The sequence below is a fragment of the Haliotis cracherodii genome, unplaced genomic scaffold (genome assembly GCF_022045235.1).
Source record: "Haliotis cracherodii isolate W230 unplaced genomic scaffold, xgHalCrac1.p SCAF_3, whole genome shotgun sequence".
Classification (NCBI taxonomy): Eukaryota; Metazoa; Mollusca; class Gastropoda; order Lepetellida; family Haliotidae; genus Haliotis; species Haliotis cracherodii.
Genome location: NW_027266286.1, coordinates 34,267,641 through 34,295,337, shown reverse-complemented (window position 1 = coordinate 34,295,337; position 27,697 = coordinate 34,267,641). Strand labels below are relative to the sequence as shown.

The 27,697-nt window shown below is 42.5% G+C and overlaps 1 protein-coding gene and 1 pseudogene across 2 annotated transcripts in view; both read left to right on the top strand.

Moving 5' to 3' along the window:
• LOC139473798 (M-phase phosphoprotein 8-like) overlaps window positions 1–27,697 on the top strand; it is a 112,467-nt gene that overhangs the window by 72,268 nt on the left and 12,502 nt on the right. Inside the window, exons 11-12 of one of the 2 annotated variants that reach the window (XM_071256558.1) lie at window positions 684–835; window positions 19,634–19,761. In XM_071256558.1, coding sequence (XP_071112659.1) covers window positions 684–835; window positions 19,634–19,761 — 280 coding nt within the window. The remainder of the gene's footprint in view (window positions 1–683; window positions 836–19,633; window positions 19,762–27,697) is intronic. The other variant, XM_071256559.1, reaches the window with a different exon arrangement.
• On the top strand, window positions 13,022–14,434 carry LOC139473994 (uncharacterized metal-dependent hydrolase YcfH-like; annotated as a pseudogene).

The window sequence follows — 27,697 nt, the reverse complement described above, 5'->3', positions numbered from 1 at the left end:
ACTTCTGAAATGTGCAACGTAGATCGTGTTAGGTAGGCAGAGCGTATATACTGTTTTGTTGGTCATCTAACACCTATGATTCAACCTTCGTTAAACTGCTGATCATCTATAACGCTCATCAATTATTTTTACCCCGAAGGTAGCGTTGTAGCGAGGAATCACTGTACAATGTTATCTGCTAATAGTGCATAGCCACTTCTACTGTTACTGTACTAGGCAGTGTCATTGCTTTGATTAGACAAGCTGGCTTGAGCATCTTGGTACTGACATGTGCAATGTATTTTTATCGGCTGTACCCTGATGTGTTTATATTGTTGGGTCAGCCTTTCTTCGGGGCTTGTCATTTAGGTTGTGATTTCAAGGGTTAAGATGGGAGGGTCAGTCTATATCCAGTGTCAACCAATACACGATAATATTTGGTAAATGAACAGTATTGGTTAAATAAGTAGGATGTACAGCTACATCTACAAGAAATATTCTTCAACCTTTTACCCATTCTCTAAAGCTGCTAAAAGACCAAGCTGCACAATACAAAAGACAAGTGAAAGATTCTTAAATTTTCTTAAAATTCAGTCTCTTTCTCCCCAATTGTTTGAGGTTCCTATCTTCCATCCACTATGTCTCTTGGCTGGTGTGTAGACTAGTGTTATAAGAGTTCTCATGAATGGCTTACACATTTGCAGACTGACAGCGGAGTTTGACCGACAGGTGGCCATCACCCTGAACAACACAGCCCAGATCCTAAGCGCCCTGTTCCCCCTCCAATGCTTCCCTCTAGCAGAGACCGATAAGATTGTCATCACTTTCAAGAATGAAGTGGAACCCATCACCCCAGGTTTGACCCAATTTAAGATTGAGAAGATTTATAAGAGTATGATGAATATATTATAAAGAATGTAACACATGCTACCATGACACTGAAGATCGCTTGATTCTGATTGGTCCAAATAAGATAAAATCAGGTGTCTGATTCCATTAGATACCTCAAAATTAACATGCCTTTTCACACACAAACTGTGCATATGAAGACATCTATGTATTGGATAAAACATGCCCCCAAGGTTTGGTTGAAAATGTAAAACCACTAGCGTTGGAATAGCCTAAGGTGTTACACTTTCCAACAAAACCGAGGAGGCATGTTTTATACAACCTATGGACCGTCCAAATGCAAAAAATACCAGAAAACATAAGGAAACATTGAGATACCTTATAGTGAAATAATACAGTTTGTTGCAGTATAAAAAGAATTTGATTAAAGTGTGGGAGAGAAAAATTATGTGCAGCATGGACAAGCTGGAGTCATGTCATGTAAAATTGAACAACTTCTCATCACCTGCCCCGGTAGCTCAGTCTGTGACAAAACTTAGCACCATATATGAGGTTGTATGTTCGATTCATTCATGTAATTTTCATGTGACTTTTATCAAACACAGTTGTGTTCATATGAAGAACAAGTTTATAAAAGCAAGTTTGTAAAAGCTAGGTATTACAATTGAAATGTAAAACTGTGAAGTATGTTTAGAAGTTACCCATTTCAAAACCTAGGCTTGGAAGATGAGCTTGTTACAAGGTTTACTGAAGGATGTCAGGAACCTAATGCAATATAAATAAGGATAAGATATATGGATGAACAACTTCTCAATTACTATTAGGAGAGATGTTTTGGTGTAGATTCTAACACCACTATCAAGCAAGTGATATACAGAGTGTGCTTACTTACTTACTTACTTACTTCGGAGAATTAACGTGCGCTTTCCGACTGATGGGTATTTCGCACACGGGCCCGGCCAGGCCATTCAATGTGTTTCCGAAAGGGGCGAAAGTGGTGTGTGCAACCCAAGAGGGGGCTTTAGGGGTTGCTTATATAGAATTTGGGAATTTTGAGATTTGGAATAGATGCCGATGGGGTTGGGGGGGGGGAGAACTAAGGGAGCTGGGTATGGTGGATGTTTGTTTGTTTATGTGATTTTGATTTGGTAGATTATAGTGTATTTAGATGCGTTTTATTAGTTTCGTTTTGATTAAGAATACGCCTAAGGCCTTGAAGTTTTGTAGTTTATTTTGTGGGTTTAGTATTGCTCCTAGAGTGAGAGCCTTGTTTAGATTGAGGGTGGTTTGTAATGCGGTTCGGTGTGTTAGGTAGTGTGTGCAGTGGATGAGTACGTGTTCTGGGGTTTCTAGTTGTTTGCAGTGTTGGCAGTTACCTGTAGTATGTTTTTTTATTTTTTTTAGGTGGTTATTTAGGTTGGTGTGTCCTGTTTGGAGTTTAGTGATTACTCTGTCGATTTTTTTTGATGGATGGAGAATTTTTGGTTTGGTTAGTGGTTTGCTTAGTTCTTTTTTGATTTGGCTATTTGAGTTTAGATATAGGTTATGCCATTTTTTGGTGAATTTTTTGCTTGTTAAAACTTTTAATTGCTGATTTTGAGATGGGTAAGTTTAAGCTTATTTCTGGGATTTTGAGGGATAGTTTGGCTGCCTTATCGTCGTTTTCATTACCGTATATTCCTACGTGGGCGGTTATCCACAAGAAGGTTATTTGTTTGCCTGCCTTAGTTAGGTCATTGGAGCTTTTAAGTATTTGATTTATTAATTTAGGTCGGTTTTTGGTATTTTTGTTTTGGAGGGCTTGCAGTCCACTTAGGGAGTCGGTATGTATTAGGATTATTTTTGTGGGTTTTTTTATTCTTGATTATTGAGGGCTGAGGCCATGCCCATTAGTTCTGCCGTGAATATTGATTGGTTGTTTGGGAGTCGGAAGGATTGTGTGGTTTTAGTTGGTTGTGCGGTATGGACTCTGAAACCTGTGTGTTTGGAGGTCGGATCTGAAGATCCGTCTGTGTAAATGTGACATCAATTTGGCCAATTTTCTTGTATGTATGCTAGTGTGGTGGTTTTAGCTATGTTTGGGTCGGTTTGTTTATTTATTTGGCTAGCTAGTGTTGTGTCTATTTTGGGTATTTTAAGTTTAGGGGTGAAGATATTTGATTGTTTGCAGTTTTGTTTAAGATTTTTAATTTGGTGTTCATTTAGGTAGTTTGTTATTCTTTGGGATATTGGGGTAAGTAAGGGGTGTTTACGAGCTAGAGCTTGGTTTTGGGGGCTGATGTTTTGGTTTATTAAGTTTTGGATGAGAGGGTTTGATTGGGACGCGGCCCAGAAATTTTAGCTTAGCTGTTCCCTGCGTAGACTTAGTGGCATTTCTCCTGTTAAGGCCTGAAGTGAGGTGTAGGAGCTGCCATGTTGGGTGCGTGTAATTAGTTTGAGAGCCTGATATTGTATTGAGTCAAGTTTTTTAGATAGAGAGTGGTTTAGGGTGTTGTATATGGCGCAGCTGTAGTCTAGTTTTGATCTAATTAGTGATATGTAGAGAGCGAGGAGGGTATCTTTGGAGGCTCCCCAGTTAGAGCCAGTTAGGCATCTTAGGGTGTTTAGGTCTTTACTGCATTTAGTTGTTAGGTTTTGGATGTGAGCATCCCAGGTGAGATGTTCATCGAAAATAAGTCCTAAGAATTATGTCTCCCCCAGAATGGAGGGAGACATATTGTTTTTGGCACGGTTCCCGTCGGCACTGAAGTGGTGCCTTTTGCTATTTAGAGATTTTTGACATTTTAATTTGTTCTCGTTTCCATGGAGATAAGTTGAACATAGACTCTGAATGGGGGTAAGCTTGGTTTCCGGACCATAACTCGGAAACCGTTTAATATTTTTTTGCGAAACTTTGTATACACATTAACCCAGCACTGAAGTGGTGCCTTTTGCTATTTAGAGATTTTTGACATTTTTATTTTTTCTCGTTTCCATGGAGATAAGTTGAACATAGACTCTGAATGGGGGTAAGCTTTGTTTCCTGACCATAACTCAGAAACCGTTTAATATTTTTTCGCGAAACTTTGTATACACATTAACCCAGCACTGAAGTGGTGCCTTTTGCTATTTAGAGATTTTTGACATTTTTATTTGTTCTCGTTTCCATGGAGATAAGTTGAACATAGACTCTGAATGGGGGTAAGCTTGGTTTCCGGACCATAACTCGGAAACCGTTTAATATTTTTTCGCGAAACTTTGTATACACATTAACCCAGCACTGAAGTGGTGCCTTTTGCTATTTAGAGATTTTTGTCATTTTTATTTGTTCTCGTTTCCATGGACACCAATTTGGCCAATTTTCGTGTATGTATGCTAGTGTGGTAGTTTTAGCTATGTTTGGGTCGGTTTGTTTATTTATTTGGCTAGCTAGTGATGTGTCTATTTTGGGTATTTTAAGTTTAGGGGTGAAGATATTGATTGTTTGCAGTTTTGTTTCAGATTTTTAATTTGGTGTTCATTTAGGTAGTTTGTTATTCTTTGGGATATTGGGGTAAGTAAGGGGTGTTTACGAGCTAGAGCTTGGTTTTTGGGGCTGATGTTTTGGTTTATTAAGTTTTGGATGAGAGGGTTTGATTGAAATTTAAGCTTAGCTGTTCCCTGCATAGACTTAGTGGCATTTCTCCTGTTAAGGCCTGAAGTGAAGTGTAGGAGGTGCCATGTTGGGTGCGTGTAATTAGTTTGAGAGCCTGATATTGTATTGAGTCAAGTTTGTAAGATAGAGAGTGGTTTAGGGTGTTGTATATGGCGCAGCCGTTGTCTAGTTTTGATCTAATTAGTGATATGTAGAGAGAGAGGAGGGTTTCTTTGGAGGCTCCCCAGTTAGAACCAGTTAGGCATCTTAGGGTGTTTAGGTCTTTACTGCATTTAGTTGTTAGGTTTTGGATGTGAACATCCCAGGTGAGATGTTCATCGAAAATAAGTCCTAAGAATTTGGTTTGTTTTTGAAATTTGATTGTTTGATTGTTTAGCTGGAGGATTCGGGAGGCGGGTTTCATGTTTTTATGTTTGAATACTATTCCTGTTGTTTTTTCTGAGTTAAGGGAGAAGCCCCATTTGTCAGCCCATTGTTGTATTTTATTAAGAGATTTGGAGTAAATTTTGGACCATCTTCATGCTTTTAGTGCGGATCCAGATGGCTCCATCATCCGCGAATATTTATGTGTTTACTTTAGGGGATAGGCCCTCGAATAGATCGTTTATCATTGTATTGAAGAGGGTGGGGCTGAGGATACTGCCCTGTGGAGTGCCATTTTCTAGGGGACATTGGTCCGATAGAGTTTGGTCTATACCCACGGTTATTTTACGATTGTTTAGGAAGTCCTATCTATCTGACCTTTGAGTCCTATTTTTTTAAGTTTTTGTATTAGCCCATCGTGCCATACCATGTCGAAAGCTTTAGAGAAGTCTGTTGTGTGAGACGATCTCTACTTCCGTCGGAAACATTCGGTTTCCCTCGGAAGTGTTCAAGCAGCCGAGGCTGAGGTGCACGTGGCGGAGCGCTGCCGGAAAAGGGATCGTCTGCAACGAAGCTTCAAGAAAGGTAAAATCCCTAGTTCTGAGCTAACAGTCGCGGACCGCATTTTAAGATTACACTACGCATATCGTGCCGGGCGATCACACTATTAATTGGCGGAACCATCAGAGCAGTTAATCACCATATTGTTCGCGGAAGTAAAATCACTACAGTGGCGCTGCGAACAGGATTACGATTTCTGCTTTTGAACGGGCCGCCATTTTGATTGTTTTGACCGTTGCCGATCTGAAGTGAAAATTTTGTCGTACGATTGGAAGATATTTTCCATTTTTTGTACGGCAAATATTGTAATTATTGAGGCTATATGTTATTATATGTATGTCTCAAACATTTTTCATTCATGTGGCACGCGAATTAACGTGTTTGGCAGATTTTGAGAAATTTTGACAGTCGGTTGCGAGCGTCAACAAAACCTCTGACCTCGTGACCTTTATCCTCGTCCGTGATACTTTGCATACGAGCGATTGTTTGTATGTATATGTATTTTCTGAACGAAATTTTCCTGTGAGATTGATTTATTACCACTTTTGGTCCACCGTGTTACCTTTTCATCGTGGATTAATCGTATAATAAAATTGAAATCTGTTGAATATTCTGAGGTGGCAACACAACACAGGAATCGTCAATATTGTCGAGATTGGGATCACACACTCGCTGAGTTTTGCGATATTTTTTGCAAAATACAATATTGCTCAACAATTTGAAGTTTGGATCCCACACCTGCTGTGTGTTGCGATAGATTTTGAAAAAAACATCTTGTTCATAAAGTGAATTAGGACTTCAAAATTGAATCAAACCATGGCAGAAGACAAAATTTGCATTAACTCTTGTGAAATTCAAGATTTGGTCACAGTGCCTGGCATCGGTCGTTCCACAGCAAAATTAATAATGGCACACATTGAAAATAATGGGGAAATCACCAGGGAGGAATTTTTAAATTTGAAAATTCATAAGGTCACCTCCTTGGCTGACTATTTTGATTTCTCTGCACCTGGAAGCCCTGAAATAGGAAGCCCTACAATGGGTAGCCAGCCTCTGGCTCAAAGCCTTCTACAACCAGGTATATCAAGTTCAGCCAACATGGGGCCAAGTTCAGTGGCCTGTATGTCATCAGGGTATGGGGGTTTAGGGGTTTTAATGACCCCAGTACATCAACCACCACCTGCTGTCGGTGTTGCGAGCACTCTTGCAACACCCCCTCACATACCACCACCTGTTGGCGGTGTTGTGAGCACTCTTGCAACACCCCATCATATACCACCACTAGTTGCGAGCACTCTTGCAACCAGCATGCCCAACACATATTCGCACATCCTGGCACAGTACTCGCCTTACCAGTACTCACCATACTCACCGCCAGCGTTTGCTCAAGTCGCAGCACTCCGATATGAGGAAGAGTTGCGTCAAAGAGATGCATTAATTCAGTCATTATTGGCAGAATGCCAAGAGCGGACACAACAGGTACCGGTAAGCAGCCAAGTCCAAACCCCAGACCAGAATATCCATGGTGGGGTTCGACCCAAAATGCCAGCACAGGCAACAGCATCGCGGATTGAAGATGACCGAACAAGACAGCAAAATCATTTAATTTCTGTCATTGACAAATATCAGGCCACACATGTTCAAACAATTCCCCAGCCAAGAAGGGTCGAAAACCAACCAGGAAGAAATATACATCCTGGGCATTTTCTCCGTGACCGAGAGTATGGGGCAGGGGATGTCAGACGACACCCTCAGATTGTTACAGAGCCTGGTCGCCCAAGTACCAGAGAACCAGAGATTTGCATAGAGCCAGCGCTTGATCATGTTGATGATGAGGAATACAGGTTTCCTAACCGAGGAAGGGCCAGACAGCATCAACCAAGGCAGAGCTATGCAAGTCAGGACCGACACTGCCCGGCAATCAAGATACCTAGGGCCCTGGTCTTTTTGATGGAAAGAGCCGTTGGTCAGCTTTTTATTTAAAGTTTAGGACTTATGCCAAACAGGAGAACTGGAATTCCGAGGAGTTACGGGACCAGTTATGCTTCTGCATGAAGGACGAAGCAAGTGAATACTTCGCTTCTTGCATTGAGCGAGATCCCGATATCCCATTTGAGGATCTCGTTAAGAAGTTTCAACGGTGGTATGATCGCCAAGAACTTCCAGAAACAGCGCAGGTAAAATTCAACACCATGCGCCAACAACCAGATGAGTCCCTCGAGAAATGGTCTGAACAGCTCATGTCAACAGCAACAATTGCATTTGACAGATTGCCAGAAGACTATGTTGAGCGACAAGTCATCCTGAGGTTCTGTCTTGAATGTGAGCCGAAGGAGGCAGGTCAGTATGCAGCCAACCTACATCCCTTTTCTCTAGAGAAAGCAATGGATCAGGCCATCTATGGTAAGCAGAGGCAGATAAGATACCTGTCATCTGATAGAGAAGAGGGTGGAGATTTTCAAGTCAGGGCTGTCTCAAGGTCACCAGTAAGCAATTCCAGAACCCCAACCCTGGAAAAGAAAATGGACCAGCTGGAGGCAAGGTTCGACAAGATGGAAACCATGCTATTCAGAGTAATGGGAAGGTTTAGCAATAGTCTCTCCCGTTCCTCTAGTCCCGCAACATCACCTGGTCGCAGCAATAAATGTTACCAGTGTGGCCAAGTGGGACACTTTAAGATAAATTGTCCTCAGAGAAGCCCGATTAAAGACAAAAGGGTATCATTTCAAGAGGAACAGAGTTCCGGGGAGAAGGAGTTAAACTCCAACGGGGTGGGTCGAAAGTCCTACCCCGCACTGGAGTGAAGGCCAGCTGGAAACTGCAATCAGGGCGCCACAGCTAGGTCTCTCAAATTCCTTTAAAGATGCCCACGGGGAAGTCACTGCTCACAGCAATGGTCCTAGCAGATCACGAAACTGCTGTGAGTAGTGACATCTTCAAATGTCCATGTCCTGAAGTTACCATCAATGCAGTGCATCATGGAACAGTTTTTACCATCCCGCTATTGGTCCAAGGTACAAAGGCAGAGGCAATAATTGATACTGCAGCAGAGGTGACAATTATCTCTGACAAGCTATTCAAGAAGCTTCAACATAGACCAGCGAAGACCCATGATGTCACCTTACGCACTGCTGGACGAGAATTGAAGATGCAGGGTTTTCTCACCAAACCAGTCACATTGCAGGTCCAAGACAAGCATTTCCAAATGCCTGTATATGTGGCTCCAATAGGAGATGAGATAATCCTGGGCTTCGACTTCTTGCTGAAAAATAGTGCAGAAATTGACATGAAAAATCATATCCTAACCATAAATGGAACAACAGTGAACATGGTTTTAAAGGAGTCAGGTAAACCAGTTAATGTATGTCGCATCATGATACCCCGGCGTACGTTACTACCACCCCATTCGGTAACCAGGACACCTTTCTACATGGAGCAAAGTTTACAAACCTACATCTCCGAACCAACTCCAGAAATGGCCGACTTTATATCACCACGAATTCTTCATTCACCAGGAGATAAGCCAGTCATTTGCTTCCTTAACACTACAGACCACCACATTACGGTAAAGAAGGGTCAAATTGTTGGGGAAGCATCAGAGGTGGATATCAGGGAAGTCGCTCTGGATGAAGGAGATGACTGGAACAAACAAGACATCGATCTAGGGACAGAAGAGCCAGGTAAAATAGGTCATGACACACATGTAAACTTGCCAGAACATCTCAAGGATCTCTATTCACGTTCGTGCACGCATTTGCAACAAGATGACCAGTCACGATTAGTGCACCTACTCAAAGATTTTGAGGGTGTCTTCGCAAAGGATGATCTGGATTTAGGGGAGTTTACTGCATTTGAACACAGGATTGACACAGCAGATGCTAAACCTGTCAGACAACGCATGAGGCGTACCCCGCTAGGATTTGAAAATGAGGAGGAAGCACACTTGAAAAAAATGTTGGAAGCCAACGTTATTCAGCCTTCTATGTCAGAATGGGCTTCAGCTCCAGTTCTCATTCGCAAGTCTGATGGTGGGGTGCGTTGGTGCATTGATTACCGACGTCTGAATGACGTTATGGTCAAAGACACGCTAGCAGGCAGTGAATGGTTCTCCAAACTAGATGCTAATTCAGCATATTGGCAAGTCAAGATTGGTAAAGAGGACCTGAAAAAGACTGCATTCATAACAAAGTATGGATTGTATGAGCATGTCAGAATGGGCTTTGGTCTCTGCAATGTCCCAGCCACTTTTTCTAGAGTTATGGCACTTGTCCTCAGTGGATTGACTTGGGACATCGTCCTGGCCTTCTTGATGATGCAGTGGTTAATGGGACCAGTATACCCTCCCACTTCATTAATCTGAGGAGAGTATTAGAGCGATTCCGGAAATACAATTTGAAGCTGAAACCTAGAAAATGTGAGCTGTTTCAGAAGAAAGTGGAATTTTTAGGCACAGTGGTCAGCAAGGATGGGCTAGAAGTAAACCCAGGTAGCCTGGAATGTGTTCATAACTGGCCCGTCCCCACCTGCAAAAAGGAAGTTGAGCGATTCCTAGGATTTGCCAACTATCACAGAGGATTCATCAAGAATTACGCTGAGCTGGCATGTTCTTTGTATGACCTCACAGGAAAAAAACCCTTTATCTGGGAGGAAAAACAAAAGCAGTCCTTCAAAAAGTTAAATGCTGCCCTTACAACAACACCGGTGATACAAGTGCAAGATGGTCAAGAGAGAGTAATTAGTTACGGCAGTTTTAGTCTCACACCGGAACAGAGAAGGTACTGCACCACACGCAAGGAGCTGCTTGCAGTGATACGGTTTACCCGACAGTACCGCCATTATTTGTTGGGTAGGCAGTTCACAGTAAGAACAGAAAAAAGCAGTCTCACCTGGCTACTGGGGTTCAGATCACCGGAAGGACAGCTCACCCGTTGGCTTGAGGAATTAAGTCCTCACAAGACATGACAGTATTCCATAGACCTGGTGCCAAGCACCTCAATGCGGATGGATTGTCACGGATTCCCGAGAAGGACAATTGCCCTTATTATCAGGGAACAGTGGAGCCCCTATCACTCCCATGCAATGGCTGCAAATATTCCAAGAGAGCACACAAAAATTGGGGAGCCTTCCAGGAAGAAGTTGATTATTCCATACCCTTGTCAAGGAGAAACATCACTCAAGCCAAGGTGAGACAACTCTTGTTGGAGTCCACTTCTAGACAAGCAACATTTTCAACAGAGGGGAATGTTCTAGGTACATCAAGTACATATTTTACTCAAGATCTACAGACTTGTTTAGAGAGCTGTCCAAAGCCTGAAGTTAGTGTTCAGCGCTTAGTAATGGTGACAGACACACAAACAGGAAATCTTGAATTATTTCCCGGAGCCGAGGGACGTACAAGTTCAGAAGATCACCATTAATGCAGAGAAGGATACCACTCCAATGTTTGGATATTCTCTGGATGAGTTAAGGCAGCTCCAAAGAAAGGACAAACAGCTAACCTTTCTGCATCAATGGTTGGATGATAAAACAATACCATCTGAACAAGAAATATTTCTGGCGAGCCAAGCAACAAAGTCCTACTGGATAGACAAAGAATTATTCTCACGAGATCACCGGGGTCTGGTGGTCCGGGAGAGTAATCAGGACTCCAACAACAAACTGCTCCTTGTTCCACAAACCCTCCAGCAAGAAGTGTTGAAGCATGTCCATGACATTCCCGCAGCAGGCCGTATGGGAATCTCAAAGACAAGAGAGAGACTTAGGTCCCGATATTATTGGTACCGATGCTCTCAAGATGCACAGGAATATGTCCAAACATGTGAGAAATGTAGTAAGAACAAGAAACCCTCTAAACACTCTAGGGCGAAAATGACCAATTTCCATGCAGGCGTGCCAATGGAAAGGGTGCACCTGGATTTTATTGGTCCATTGCCCTTAAGCGAAAAAGGGAATCAGTACATATTGATGATGGTGGATCAATTAACGAAGTGGGTTGAGTGCATCCGTCTTCCAAGTCAAAAGGCGGAGGCGACAGCACAAGCCGCTATCAATGAGTTTTTCTCTCGATATGGCTATCCGTTCCAATTACATACGGACCAAGGTCGTAATTTTGAGAGTGAACTCTTTAAGTCAATATGTTCCTTGCTACACATTCACAAAACCCGTACAACACCCTACCGTCCGTCTTCTAATGGACAGGTAGAACGGTATAACAGGACATTACTCCATATGATAAGCTGTCATGTAGGGAAGTCACAAACAGGATGGGACGAGTACCTAGCACAGCTAGCAGGGGCGATACGGTCATCTGTAAACCGACAGACAGGATATTCAGCCAACAAGTTGATGCTGGGAAGAGAGGTGAATGTACCAGCTGATCTGATGTTTGGATCCCCAGTTAAACATGTATCTAACTCCCTGCCAGAGTATGTGAATTCCTTACAGAGAGCAATCCAGGAGGCGCATGAAATGGCCAGGTCTAATCTCCGAACAGCCTTACAAAGAATGAAGAGGGATTATGACTTGAAAACCAATGAAAGTACATACACTTTGGTGTATGTCATGGACACCGCTGTGAAGGTAGGGAAGTGCAAAAAGTTGCATCCCACATGGAAGGGTCCCTTTCTAATTGTCAAGAAACGAACACCCACCCTGTTTATCATCTGATACAGGAACCGAGATTCTACTGTCCACCATGACCGTCTCCGTCAGTGTCGGGATAGAAAAATTCCAGCATGGGTGTTGAGGGCAAAAGCCAAGTTTGAGTCCAAACAGGGGATGACACAGGATACACAGGGGGAATACCAGTCTGATGTCGACCAAAAAGAGACTGACATCTTATACTGTAAGTGCCAGAAACCCTACAATGGTACACTTATGATTGCTTGTGATGGTTGTGATGAATGGTATCACGGCGAGTGTGTGGGGTCACGGAGGAGGAGTCTAAAACAATGGACTCTTACTTCTGTGACTACTGTCTCTATAACTGAAAATGTATGTGCGTGGTCTTCCCATGCACATACTTAGATGATGATGGGGTCAATATATAGTTTCCAACTCTTGCAGGCACCTGTAGACAAAAAACCCCAAACAAAACAACAACCAAACATTGACATGGAGAACCACCGCTCACGCTCTATCCGGAGACGCGATTGCTTGGGACACCGTGCTCGTTCATGTTCGCCCTCAGGGCATCCTCAACATAGAGTGTCCTGGTCGAGGGTCATTCAGAGGTCTCGTTCGCCAAGGAGATGCGTGAACCATCTCGAAAACCTCATCGAGGACATAGTCCCAAGAAGGGGAAGGTCCCATCAACGAAACCGGGCTATCACGTACAGGAGAGGGCGGACCCCAAGGCGTGGCGACATACACCTGTACCACCAGGGACAGAAGCCAGAGGGGGCCATCATGGGAAAGCCTGTACAGAGAAAAGTTTCTGTCACTTCCTCGGACAGGTTGGGGTTGGTGATCAAGACTTCATTAGCCCCGACTAACCCTGGAAAGCCCATCAGGAACCACAAGCCAGGGTTGACACAGGATCATGGCCAAACCACCTCCGTATCCCTGTCAGCACAGGGCTCACCTTGCTTCGTGGATGGGTGCTCCAAACGGACAAGGCATCTCAGGCAACACCTGATGAGTCATTTGCCCCAGTGCTGAGATCAGGGACAAGTGGAGGTGAAGCGTCTGGTTCAGGCCCAGACAGCACTGATCTGGCTGGCTAAACAGATCTTCGGTCCCGGGTCTACTCCTGAGGACCTGGTAGATCATTTAAATGGCTCTGACCTATTGGAGGAATTCCCCAAGTGGTCTTACCCGGATGAGGGAGTTCTCTCACAAGCTTCACCATGTGCCCGGTGAACTCGGTGGCTGTTCTCCTTCATTGGAGGGTCGTTGGGAACCTCCTCAACCTGCTTACTGAGGAGCAGAGAGCCAGGTTTAAGGCTCTCTTTAGTCTTGGTTTGGTACCACAGCTACAGTCACTGGCAAGTGTGACCAGCCCTAAGGAGGTCAGACCCACTGCACTGGTCACAGCCAAGCCACTGTTCAGACAAGAGGAAGTGGAGGAGGGTCCTATGGAGGCAGGGACCCCACCGGAAATGCCATCGCCAGCTATGGAGCAGGGTTTGGACGTCCTCGTCTTGGATGAGGGTGCCTCAGAGTTTGATGGTCAGTCCCTTGCGGGTCCCATCTCACCTCAGGCCATCGACGCTCACTGTCATCTGGATCGTCTCCAACTTAGACAGTTTGGCAAGTACTCGAAAGTAGGTCTTTGGAGGACACCCTAAAGCCAGGACCCCAGCAACACCCAGATCGATCATTTCAGTTGGTAAGTGTGATGTCCGTACATTGTGACCCGGGCACATATCCAAAGGTCACAGGCCAGGACACAAGGATCCACCACGCTATTGGTCTGCATCCTAAGAAGGCAGACCAATTTAACCAGGCTATCAAAGAGAAGATCTGCCACCTCCTGAAACAGCCTCAAGTCGTCGCCCTAGCGGAGATCGGTATCGACCAGTCCACCCCTCCAGCCTCCTGGGTGCGACAGAGGGAGGTGTTCCAAAGCCTGCTTAAACTCAAGCCATCAGGCCTACCAGTGGTGGTCCATTGCCGTGGCAACGCAATGGACGAGAAGAAGAATTTTGGTGCTGTGGCCCATTGCCTTGCTATAGGCATCCTTGATAGGCACTGCCAGGAATCCAAAGCAGATAGTGTGTCAGACATGGCCATTCATGTCCATTGCTTTGGGGAGATTACCAGGTTCTAGAGGCCTGGTTGGTCAAATTCCCCAGGGCCTACTTTGGATTTTCTGGAATGGTGGCGGGATTCACATCTCAACAAAAGAGAGCTTTAAGGAGGGTGCCAGAAGATAGGCTACTCCTAGAGACAGATGCACCCTACCTGTCCCCGAGAAATAACAGGATCAGCACCCCAAATGATATAGGCGAGGTGGCCTACTTGGTATCAAGGATCCGTGGGACAACAGTGGAATCGGTTCTCGCCACCACCACAGCCAACAGCCAAGCCCTGTACCACTTCTTGTAAGTGACTAGAAGGACACCCGGGTTTACTCCTGGGGGTCAGGGAAGTGGTACAGCCATGATACGCAACTCACCCCATCAAGTACCCGTGTCCATTCATGGGTATTTTGCATCTTAATTATCTGATGCTAATTGTGGGGTACAAACCCTCAACACCTCGCATGATTGAATGTGTGGAGTAGGGCTGCAAGGATTTAGAAACTACGTACAAGGAAATACAAGACACAGTGAATCAAGTACCCGTGTCTATTCATGGGTATTTTGCATCTTAAATTATCTGATGCCATAGGCTGTGGGGATACCATTAAACCTACAGACCCTTAACACCTCGCATGATTGAATGTGTGGAGTAGGGTTGCAAGTATATAGAAACTCCATATTGACACAGTAAATCAAGTACCTGTGTCCATTCATGGGTACAAACCCTTAACGCCTCTCATGACTGAATGTGTGGAGTAGGGTTTCCAGCAATATTAAAGCATCCCTCCCAGCGATGACGGACGTCTTCGGATGTGCCAGAGCGGCTAAAAGATAAGGTGTTCCTCTAGCAATGACGGACGTCTCCGGATGTGCCTGAGCAGAAATGATGGGGGAGGACCTTCAGCAATGACGGACGTCCTCGGATATACCCGAGCTTAGAAAACAGGGAGGAGTGTTGTGTGAGACGATCTCTACTTCCGTCGGAGACATTCGGTTTCCCTCGGAAGTGTTCGGGCAGCCGAGGCCGAGGTGCACGTGGCGGAGCGCTGCCGGAAAAGGTATCGTCTGCAACGAAGCTTCAAGAAAGGTAAAATCCCTAGTTCTGAGCTAACAGTCGCGGACCGCATTTTAAGATAACACTATGCAGATCGTGCCGGGCGATCACACTATTAATTGGCGGAACCATCAGAGCAATTAATCACCATTTGTTCGCGGAAGTAAAATAACTACAAGTCTAAGAAGATGCCTGTGGTATATTGTTTATTTAGTTGTCCTGTCTTAATATCTTGTTCCAGTCAGGCGAGGTTATCTAGGGTTGAGCGGCCAGGAGTGAAACCGCTTTGATCTGGGTTTATGATGTTATTTTGGGTTAAGTAATGTTGTAATCTATTTTTAGCCATTGATTCCATTACTTTACATAAGTTTGAAGTTATGGATATTGGTCTATATGAGTTAGCTTGATTAGCTGGTTTATTAGGTTTAGGGATTGTATGACTAGGGCCTGTTTCCAGGGAGTAGGAACCTGTCCGTTTAGGAAGATGAGATTGTATAGTTTGAGTAGTGCCTGGAGTAGTTTTAGGGGGAGTTTTTTAATTATTTGGTAAGAAGTTAGGTCTAATCCTGGGGCTGTGCCCTTTTTCCTGTTTTGGATTACATAGAGGAGCTCCTCCATTGTGTAGTGTTGATTTATTTCTAGATTGTTATTGTTTGGTTCATTTGTGGGTTTGTTTTCTGTTTTAAGTTTATCTTGGAATTTTTGACTGAAGTTGGTGTTACTGCTAACGCCCGAAAAGTGGTTGGCGAGATTATTTGCTTTTTGGGCGGGGTTGGTTGAGTTGTCAATGTTAGGTTTTTTTTATGTCGTTTTAAGCCTCTAATGGCGTGGATTTTGCGCCAGACCATTCTGGCATCTGTACGGTTATTTATACCTTCACAGAATTTTTTCCAGTCTCTACTTTTGGCTATTTTGGACTAGTTTTTGAACCTGGTGGTTTAGTTCATGGGCTATGTTTAAATATTTGTAGTCGCGTTTTGCTTTATTGAAGGCTGATTTACGTTTTCTCTAATTTACTCATTTCACCATGGTACCGTTGGTTTGCCTGTCTTAGATGTTTTGAAGGGGATGGAGGTTTTGGCTGCGTTTATTATATAGTCTGTTAGGTTTTTACAATAGGTTTCTGGATCATTATTTTCTATTTCGTTTAAGTTAGCTTCGTTGCAGATATCTTGGAATTGGTCCCAGTTAGCTTTAGTGTAATGGAATTTTGGTTCTTGGTTTTCTGTTTGGATTGGTACGTTTGTATTTCCTATGGTTATGTTTATGGGGAGGGGATCACTACCTAGCGGGACGTCGTGCACTTCCCATTGAGTACTTTGGGCTAGATCTGCGGTGCATATGGTTAGGTCGATAGCCGACATTTTTTGGTTTATCTTATTGTACCTCGTGGGTTGGTTGCTATTAGGAGTACTAGATCGTTTGTTTCTATCCATTCGGAGATTAATTTGCCATGAGTATCTATTTTATCACCTATGCTCCATGTAGGATGGTGAGCGTTAAAGTCTCCTAGGAATATAGTAGATTTATCGCTTATTTGGAGTAGTTTGTTTAGATCCCCAGGTTGGACTTTTTGTTCCGCCCAGTGGTAAATATTTATGATGTTTATGTTTCGGTTATTTAAAGTGATTTTAATGCCGTTGGCTTCTAGGTTTGGCGTGTCTATTTTTATTTCTTCGTAATTTATATCTTCCCTGATAAATTTGATTAGTCCTCCTGCGGCTCTTCTTGTTTTCGGTTTAGCTCTGTCAGTTCTAACTGAGTTGTAGTTAGGTAGTGTGAATTTGGATTTTTTTGAGAATTTGGTTTCCTGTATACAAGCAATGTGAGGGCCTTTATTTAGTTTAAATTTAGTTTTTAGTTCATAGCTGTGGGAGGTGAGTCCGTTGGCGTTCCACTGAAAAATATTTAGTCCTTCCATTATTGGGTTCGGGTGATTGGTGATTTAGTTTTTAGTTTGTTTTTTTATTCGGTGAGTTCTTTTAGATGGAGGTTAAAGAGGAAGAAGGGAAGATCGGTTAATTTTAGATTGAAAGCTACTTTGTGGAAGGCCCCTCAAAGCCCGAATTTAAGAAATTAATGCTCAGTCTCCAAAGATGACTCCAAGTCAGCTCTTTCAGACCATATCAGTGACAACCCAACCCACAGTATCCAGTGGGACTAAGTCAAAGCCCTAACAACCAACCTCAAAGACTTCCAAATCAGGAAACTATGAGAAGTCATCAACATCAAAAGACTCCAGCTGTCAATCAACCGTGACCAAGGCTATTACATACCCCCCCCGGCGTACCATCAACTCGTCAAAGACCCAAGTCATAATCCTTTTGTTTAAAATACTGGCTTCAACCTTTTGTTGATATTAATGGTTTCATCAGTCTATATGTTTTCCCTTGTGTGTACATAACAGGCTTCTCCACTCCAGTGTAACTACATCTTAATCTACTCTACTGTATAAACACTGCCTCCTACCTGTACTTAAACTTGTCAACCATACTCTGTATACTCCGTGTGCGACATACGCTTGCAGTCGGAAAGCGCACATTAAATCTCCAATATAAGTAAGTAAGTAACTGTATATCACTTGCTTGATAGTGGTGTTAGAATCTACACCGAAACATCTCTCCTAATTGTAATAAAGAAGTTGTTCAGCCATACATCTTATCCTTACTTAGTACTCCAACTTCTTAATGCCTCTCAAAGAAGCTTATGCAACATAGGGTAATACGGTGATAGGTTCATTAGTACCAACAACCAACACATCCATGAATATCACAATAATTCCTACCCTACTTCTATTACATCATAGCCATAAAAATCCTGTTTAGGCTGTAGAAAACAGTCTTAGAGTTTTTATATTTTCAACAGACATCTTCTTCACTTCCAGCACATCTTGCAGGGAAAACCCTATCCTCCACAGGACATGTACCATGACATGTTTGTCAGATACAGTATCATGACAGTACCATGTATCATGACATGTTTGTCATGTATAGTATCATGACATGTTTGTCAGACACAGAATCATGACATGTTTGTCAGAAACAGTATCATCCCAGTACCATGTATCATGACATGTTTGTCAGATACAGTATCATGACAGTACCATGACATGTTTGTCAAGTATAGTATCATGACATGTTTGTCAGATACAGTATTATAACAGTACCATGTATCATGACATGTTTGTCAGACACAGAATCATGACAGTACCATGACATGTTTGTCAGATACAGTATCATCCCAGTACCATGTATCATGACATGTTTATCAAGTATAGCATCATGACATGTTTGTCAGATACAGTATCATGACAGTACCATGACATGTTTGTCACATACTGTATCATCTACCATGACATGTTTGTCAGATACAGTATCATCCCAATGCCATGTATCATGACATGTTTGTCAAGTATAGTATCATGACGGTACCATGTATCATGACATGTTTGTCAAATACAGTATCATGATATGTTTGTCCGGTACAGTATCATGTACCATGACATGTTTGTCACATACAGTACCATGATATGTTTGTCAGATACAGTATCATCCCAGTACCATCTATCATGACATGTTTGTCACATACAGAACCATGATATGTTTGTCCGGTACAGTATCATGACAGTATCATGTACCATGACATGTTCGTCAGATACAGTATCATGTACCATAATATGTTTGTCTGGTACAGTATCATGACAGTATCATGTACCATGACATGTTCGCCAGATATAGTAACATGTACCATGACATGTTTGTCACGTACAGTATCATGTACCATGATATGTTTCTCAAGTAGTATCATGACAGTATTATGTACCATGGCATGTTTGTCAGATACAGTATCATCCCAGTACCATGTATCATGACATGTTTGTCAAGTATAGCATCATGACATGTTTGTCAGATACAGTATCATCCCAGTACCATGTATCATGACATGTTTGTAAAATATAGTATCATGACAGTACCATGTATCATGACATGTTTGTCAAATACAGTATCATGATATGTTTGTCCGGTACAGTATCATGAAAGTATCATGTACCATGACATGTTTGTCACATACAGTACCATGACATGTTTGTCACATACAGTATCATCTACCATGACATGTTTGTCAGATACAGTATCATCCGAGTACCATGTATCATGACATGTTTGTAAAGTATAGTATCATGACAGTACCATGTATCATGACATGTTTGTCAAATACAGTATCATGATATGTTTGTCCGGTACAGTATCATGAAAGTATCATGTACCATGACATGTTTGTCACATACAGTACCATGACATGTTTGTCACATACTGTATCATCTACCATGACATGTTTGTCAGATACAGTATCATCCCAGTACCATTTATCATGACATGTTTGTGAAGTATAGTATCATGACAGTACCATGTATCATGACAGTACCATGTATCATGATGTGTTGGTCAGGTGTTGGCTTCCTGCTGTTCATTGCACATGCAAGAATAACCCCCCATGAAGTGAAGTGCCGCTTCTATGGACCATGTGCAGTCAAGTCTGTGTTCCTCAATGGTGTGAAGCAGCCATCCATGACAGAGGTAAGATACGAAACACACCTGTTACCTCCAAATGGTGTCACTGTTGTCTCCCAACATAGTCCATTAAACCTATATATTTGCTGAAAATGATTTCGTATTACCTATTTAGTTTACCGCTGAACTTGGAGTAACTGTAAGACAGTGAAACTAGGTAGAAATCATCCTTAGTGCAGGGCTGTGCGGTTGCTTCAATTCAAAAAGACATTATTTTGTTCACTGCTGACACATCTTGTGTAAATAAAGCCTCTGCAGTTTTCCAGCATCTCTTGCTTCCTACTCATTCATCATTTTTTCTTGTTATTGTGTTGTTGTTGATGGTTTGGGACTTTTTTTGTCTTATCCTTACATAATTTATACTATATTTCCGCTTGTTTGTGGCTCTCAGTCACGGTAAATAGGGGCGTTTTGCAGACCTGTCAACCCTCCCGCAATTTGATGAAATCTCCCAGTCTCCCGCATGATGGGCTATTTCTCCCGCAAAACAGAATCTTCATTATTTTAAAAATTCGCCTCCATTGTCCCGTGAGTAAAAAAAAACAATGAACGGAAAGTTTGCATCCCGATCTGTCTGGTAGGCTCCCGGATTAGCGACCCTTTTCACAGCCAACGGCAGGGGGACCCAGATGGGCCTTTGTCCAGTAATGAACTGGTAATTAAATTCATATGGTGAACGATTGAACAATGTAAACTGTTAAGAAAACTCGGATAGTTGTAACAGGTGCATGAAGGGTTGAACTTGAAATGAAAATCAGCCAAGTATTCATCACTTCATGAAATGAACTGTTGTCTTCATGTTCTTAGTGTGTTTATTCTTCCATAATTTAAGAACGTAGATACATATGGCCGGTCCAGTTATACATGACTTTATTGGTTATCAGATTTGTCAGAAAACTTTGTTAAAACATCAACATACCTCAAAGTTACGTCATTGAACTCTTGGAAATGAAAACAAAATATGTCCTGCAAGCGCCGTCGTCAGAAACAACACTATGCGTGATTGGTTGATTCGGTAGTCGAATTAACAATGAGTTACACGATCAGGCTTCCTCATAGCTAGGGTTTCAAAGTCAAAGTTTAAAGTGAAACCTATAAATTTCCTTTTGACTGACATTGTACCCAGAAAACATCAAAACATAGAACTTTATCAAATTTCGCAAGAATGTATCATGTGATTATTTTACACGATTTGATTGGCTAATAGTTTGCTTGCATCCCAGATATGCAATCTAATTTGCATACAACAGTACTAGTCAACCTATGAGATTAATACATGTCAAGGTCAGAAAGGTCAACAACGACAACGAGACTCATTTCATTCATAACTTGTAGTAAAACGTAATAGTACTTCCAAATATGGCATACATTTCTTGGAAGGGAATAACGTGAACATGTCTTGGAAATTTAAGAAGCGAAGTAATGGGACTGTCAACAGACTACGCAGACAGAAAAAAGCAGTATATCTTATTGAAATCAGGGGCGATCATGTTGCGTCAGGATAAATGCAGTTGATATTTCTTTGGCAAATTTTGTAACCAAAATCGCGCCAAATACTCAGAAAACCTGCATCATAATGAAGCCTGACAACTGGTCAGATTGAACACGTAGTCAACTGGTCAAGCTGCCGATTGTGAAATTTCAATATCTGTTTGCGTTTATCTGAGATGATCTTTGAACGAAAGTGATATGTGTAGATTGTGCTAGGTTTATTTTTGGAGGAGGAAAATGCACACGGAAATTAGGCAAGCTGTACGAATAAGAAACTTATTGATTATTTATTGTTTCAAAATATTTGGTTTTCTTAGTAACATTATTAAAAATAAAAGTTGGAAATTATCTTATCTTCACTATTTTAAAAATCTCCCCCTTTGGAGGCAAATCTCCCCCATTTTGAAGTCAAATCTCCCACATTGTCATGATGAGGGGTTGACAGGTCTGGTATTGTTTTTCCAATCAACCATTTTGAATTTGAATGGTGGCCACACTCTCATGTTTTGTGTTGTAAATTCTTTTTTTTTTTTTTGGTAATTCATTACTCTTTATTACTTATCTCTTTGTGTGTGTTTTAAGTGTTACTTTGCTCCTATAAATCAATGAAGTTTAAGTTATGAATTTCCTTCCGTTTCCCGTGGTGTGTTTACACGTGTTGTGAATCTGACTTTGCTTAAATTACAGATTTATTCCTCGTTGTATTGTTTGTTACAGAAGCAGGGCAGTGTTCCTCACCCTGTATCTTAATTGCATGGGCCACCATTCAACCTCATCACAGTGTTGCTTCTGCAGTCCCCTGCCTGAGAAGGATTTTTTCTCCCTACTTGAGAGCTCCTAAAAAGTGACATACTCAGTGTGCCCACGGACACCCTTTGATGTCCGACGTCACTGCATTCCTACCTCGGCTATTGATGATACTACCTCTGAGTCGCAGTCTACCTCCCCCTCCCCTTCGACCTCTGTTTCTACTATGACACCACAGACGACATCACCTCAGTTGCTGGTCATGTCATCCCAGACGGTGACCGCTCATCAGGATAATACAGCGATCTACGTCTCTGCAACGTCTCAGGTGCTTGAACCACCCTTGGCGACTACAACCCCCCCCCCTTCCCTGGACTACCTGGATGCCTTATCAACTGGTGCAGCAACATGTTCTGCCCGCCTCTTTTATGGATCCTAACTGGATGCACGTTTGGGTGCAATCCTTGTTTAGACAGTCCATGGCACCATCGGTGTCTCCTGCTCAACTGGTGGCAGGGGCGCTTCCTATGACTCAAGGTTCCTGTTGTCCTGATGATATTTCCTGTCACCAACTCATCGGCGGCGCCACTAGCGCCTTCTTCATCTACCCCCATGACGGAGATCTTACCCCATCTACTTATACTAGATCATGATGTGATTCAGCCTGTCCCGGCTCTTCATAGCACAGCTCTGAGTCATCCCGGTCATGTCACTGTTCATTTAGCTGTTCACCCGTCCTGAGGATTGAGCATGTTTACCGCTCTGAGGGAGCGTTAACAGATGGTACATGTTGTTACCCTGTCTCACACTGGGCATTAAGGAGCTAAACCAAGGACTGGTCGGCTCGGGAGTCAGGCAGTTTGGCCGCCATTCCTCCATCACCGGGCCCATGCATTGCATGCTTACTTGTACATAATGCTGCAACCCTTCGATCAGACGATCAGACGCTTGTCGCTTACATCAATGTGACAGATTCACTAACTTCAGTTGACCTCCGATGCCCAAGGGTAACAAGACACCACCCTTCAGCATCACCTCGACCTAAGAACCGGAGCGCTTATTCAGTGCTAAGATGATAGAAACGATCACATACTTCATACTTCATACTTCATCGATTTTGTGTCAAGGCCCGACACAATCAGAAACCCTCCTGAAGTTGACTTTTCAATTTTACAATCTTGTAGACAGTCTTATCTAAATCTGCTACCTGCTCTTCAATAGCTGCTTACACTTTGTCAGCGATCAGTGACTAGTGCTCATGGGATTGCTCACGTCAGCCCAGGATTTGAGTCACCTACACCGGGGTACTATCCAACAGTTCCTGGGGCCTTACATAAAACGTCAGGACCCTTGCCATTCAGTTGCTCTACCGCCTCACCTCAGGAGTTGTCTCAGTTGGTGGACGGAAGAGTCAAACATCTTAGGAGGTGTCTCCTTAACAGTTATCCCTGACATGCCTCCTGTTTGTAAGAAGCTTCTCTACAGGGTTGGAACCAGATAACGTCAGGGCTGTGGACTGGCGCACAGCGCACTAGGCAATATCACACCGGCAGAAGAGCCTCTGCTACACTCAACTCGCTTTTTCCACTGACAACATCACGGTGGTTTTGGTGTCTGTGCAGTAAGAGGACGAGACACTCTCACTCCCTCCTTCAACGGACATTCCGGTTCTTCCATCTGGTAGATCGGCTGGGCCTCTGCTTTTTGGTCTGGATTGAGGAATGTTCTTGCAGATGCTCTATCAAGGTCAGGAAGGGAAGCCCCTTCTCAAGACGTTTCTTCTCCCATGTCAGCTCCTGGGTCATCCCATCGACCTTTTCACCACTTGCAAGAACTTCCAGATCTCAACTTTTGTCTCCCGGATCCCAGACCCACAAGCTTGGGAGGTGGACATATTCATCATCACTTCAGAGGGACTAAGAGTGTATGCTTTTCGGCCACCAGTACTTCTTGCCAAGGTGAAGTCCAGGGCAACCAAAAGCCTCACTCTGACTTTGATAGTGCCTTGGTTGCCAGCGAGGGGCTGGTTTGTGAATCTCAAAGACATGTTTTCATCACAGGCTTGGTACATCTGCAAAGCGCCTTAGGTGCAAAGGGTTATCTGGCCAGAGCAGCGATAGCTATATATTTGGCTCACAGACCTGCTACCAGGGGAATTTATGACGACAAGTGGTTATCCTTTGGGAGTTTCTGCAAGGAAAAACATAAGGACCCCACTACTGCATCTCCCTGATTCTTGGCGGAATGTCTTTTGTTCCTGCACAGCAAAAGACACCTCAAGGGCAGTACTATTACTACTTAATCTGAAAAAAATACAAGAATTTGGTTCTCAGGCAATGGCTTTTGAAAATATTGTGTGGGTGGGTGGCTTTTTTTTTGTTGTTGTACAAATTAGTAAGAATCCAAATCCATATCCCTGTATATAAGGCAAGTTTTTCATACCTAGAATTAAGGGGCTTTCAAGGGGGGTTGTCTTGTACACAATGTTGAAGAGTTTTCATGTTTTTCCAAAAAAACAAGGACATTACTGTGAGCAAATCTGTACTGAAGTACGCAAACTAATCATGTAATTACACTGTCTGGTTATAAAAAGAGTTTGTTATCTATCTTATCTAGACAAACTTATGTTTGTAAACTTTATTAATTTTATTCAAAATTTCATTCAATATTGTTTCCATTCATTTCGGCAAAATTGTATGTGAAGAAAGATTACACAACTCACTGTTATTTACAGCAACCCAAGTCATATTACCGTTATTGACGCCTTGAAATGAACTTTAGTGGATAGAGAATAGATATATGTATCATAAATGCCATACATTCACTCCCTGAAAGTAATATTTGTTGTACTTTGACTATTATATGTCAACATAAAGTTTCCGCAATCGCGGGCACATCGACGGTGTTCAAATTGTTCCATACAAAAAAATATTTGGCAATAGCGATCACCTGTACCAAAGTGCTAGGCTTATGGTTATTAACTTATTTCAAATGTATATAGATAAGGCTGCAACTGAAATAACATGATATTGGAATAAACTATTCCTGATAAAATAATAGTTTTAGAGGCAATTCTTCTGCTCATTCTATCAATGTTCTTTAAAGTTATATTATTGGGTAATTTTTCACCGAATCACCAGTAGATTCTGAGAAAAGTTGTACAGCTGATTGCTACTCCTGGCTTAGTTTTCAAGAAAATATACACAGTAATCTTTATCTCTGCATATAAAACAATGCCAGCCAGAACAGGAAATACAATTTAATCGGTAAATAATCATGTCTAGTGATGTTTTATCTCCAATTTCAAATTTGTATTGACCCAAGTTTAATTTGTTATAATCTGTTCGTTTCCCTGAATTCGCTGAAGGGATACAATGCAATTTTTTTCAGCCGAAGACAAACCCGTTTTTATTGCAAATGTAGGGATTTTGTATGCGCTGGTGACATGCTTCATTCCGGTTCACTTTATAGACGGGGTATATATATATCAGCATTGATTTTGAAGGCTTGTACAGGGGAGTCACCTTAGGTGTGGGGTCACTTTATAGACGGCGATAAACGGTACATTACATTAAAATCGTGTATGATTTGATCCGCAAATCACATCAACTCATCATAAACTCGCCTTGAAACGAACATAAGTCATTAGAGATACACAATCTTCAGTCTTCCTATCAATTCCTTTGAAATTTCTTGTCAGTTATGATATTGGCCATGACATTAAGTATTTTTTAACCTAAATCACCCATAGATGCTTTTGCTATTTCTGGCTTATTTTACAAGGCAAATACCCATGTAAATCTTAACCTCTGCATACCTGCATAGAGTTCACAAATACCATTGAATTTGTAAATCATCATGTCCAGTGTTGTTTTATCATAAATTTCATGTTTTCTTTGACCAAATTTTCAAACAGTAAAACAAACTCCTATTGCCGCCATAACCATAACACACGAGATGCGCAGTAAAGCATGAAAAAGGAAGTAACTGCACGCTATATTGGATCAATTGTTTTTAAGTATTGCAGCATTTCACTGTTGGGGCTGTATGTTCGAAACGGGGAATATTTAAGGATTTTTATTTAAAAAAATTGAAAATTGAAATAAAAATGAAAGGTTTGAAACCAAGAATATTCTTTGGTTAAGCCTTACATAGTGGCCTTAAAATCAATATTGGCAGTCCCGGAAGTTCACAGAATGACAAAGTTTCCGGAACTCCAAGCTTTGCTGCGATCCTTGAGATCTGTCAGAAGGCTAAGTTCAGAGCCCCGGAGTGGGATTTGAATGTGGCTCTAAGTTGCTGCGTGATGCCCCACTTCACTCAGCTTCATTATACAACCTCGCCAAGAAGTTGGTCTTCCTCTTGGCTCTGGCTACTGTGGCAAGGGTGAATGAGCTACATGCATTTGACATCACGCTTGTCCGATTTGAGTGCAGGGCGCACAGTGCCATTCATCTTGGGGTGTGATGGGATTTCATAGCCAAGAATCAACTCTCAGGGCAGCCAGACCGATCCTTCACCATCCCAACTCTCTCTTCGTTTGTGGTACCGAACACAAGCAGGAACTCCACCTATGCCCAGTTTGTGCACTAAAGTGTTTTCTCCAACACTCCACGTGATGCCAGGAGAGGACTATTCCTCCAGGTTTTCCACGACCTCGCAGACAAACGTTAACAGTTAACACGATCTCCTTGTGATTTTGAGATCTCCTTCTACAGGCTTATCAGAATGCTGGCTTGGATCCCCCGGAGGACCAAATACCCTCATGAGATCAGAACCATCAGTCTCCACAGCAACTGCTCCATCCGATCCTTCATTGAAGATTGCTTCTGGCGTTCTGACACAGTCAGCGCCAGCCACTACCGGGGAGTCATAGCCTTAGAGGATGTGGAGGGCATCCACAGCTTTGGCCCCTTGGTCGTTGCCCAGCAGGTCACCAACTCCAAGCACCAATGACTCTTCCTGATGCTCTGAGCTGACCTTTCAGCCTTTCAACCTCTCTGATGCTTGTCACCCCTGACTAGAGGGTTTACATCCTACTAACATTTTCTATTACTGTACTGTTACCTGGACATCCTGCATCCCTCGCACTCTCATTTTTTTCTGACAAGAATGGTCACACGGTTCTGGTCATCGCGAAGGATGCTTTGATGGTACCTTGGACATTTTGAAGAGGGTCCCTTGAGGATCACATCTGAAGGTATGCCCCCGACATACTGTCTGATAAGGATGCATTAAGGAGTATTCCAGGATAAGTTAAAAAATGTAGTAAAATCTAAATATGTGTTACATTTTTATACTTATCCTGCATTACTTCATCTAAGTTCCCTCTCATCACAGTGCTACCTCCACAAGAAGTCTTCAGATGTTACGTTTAAAAAAGTAGCAATGTGCTCCTATGTCACCTCACCACTTCCGGGTCACATGGCAACTGTGTACTGCCAGGCAACTGGTTGGAACAACTTCTTCTGCAGATGGACCTCTTACAGCTTTGTCTTTCTGTCATAAAACAGCAGTAAATGCATTAAGGAATATTGCAGTAGAAGTACAGTAGAACACGGATAAAAAAAGATGACCAGAGGAATCAGCTTGTTATTAACGTTGTTTGTTATATGCGTTTTCACTCAGAAACGTCAGCCATCTTGGATAAAACAAAACAATATATGATAATTTAATATTGTGGTTTGTGCAAATCCAACATATT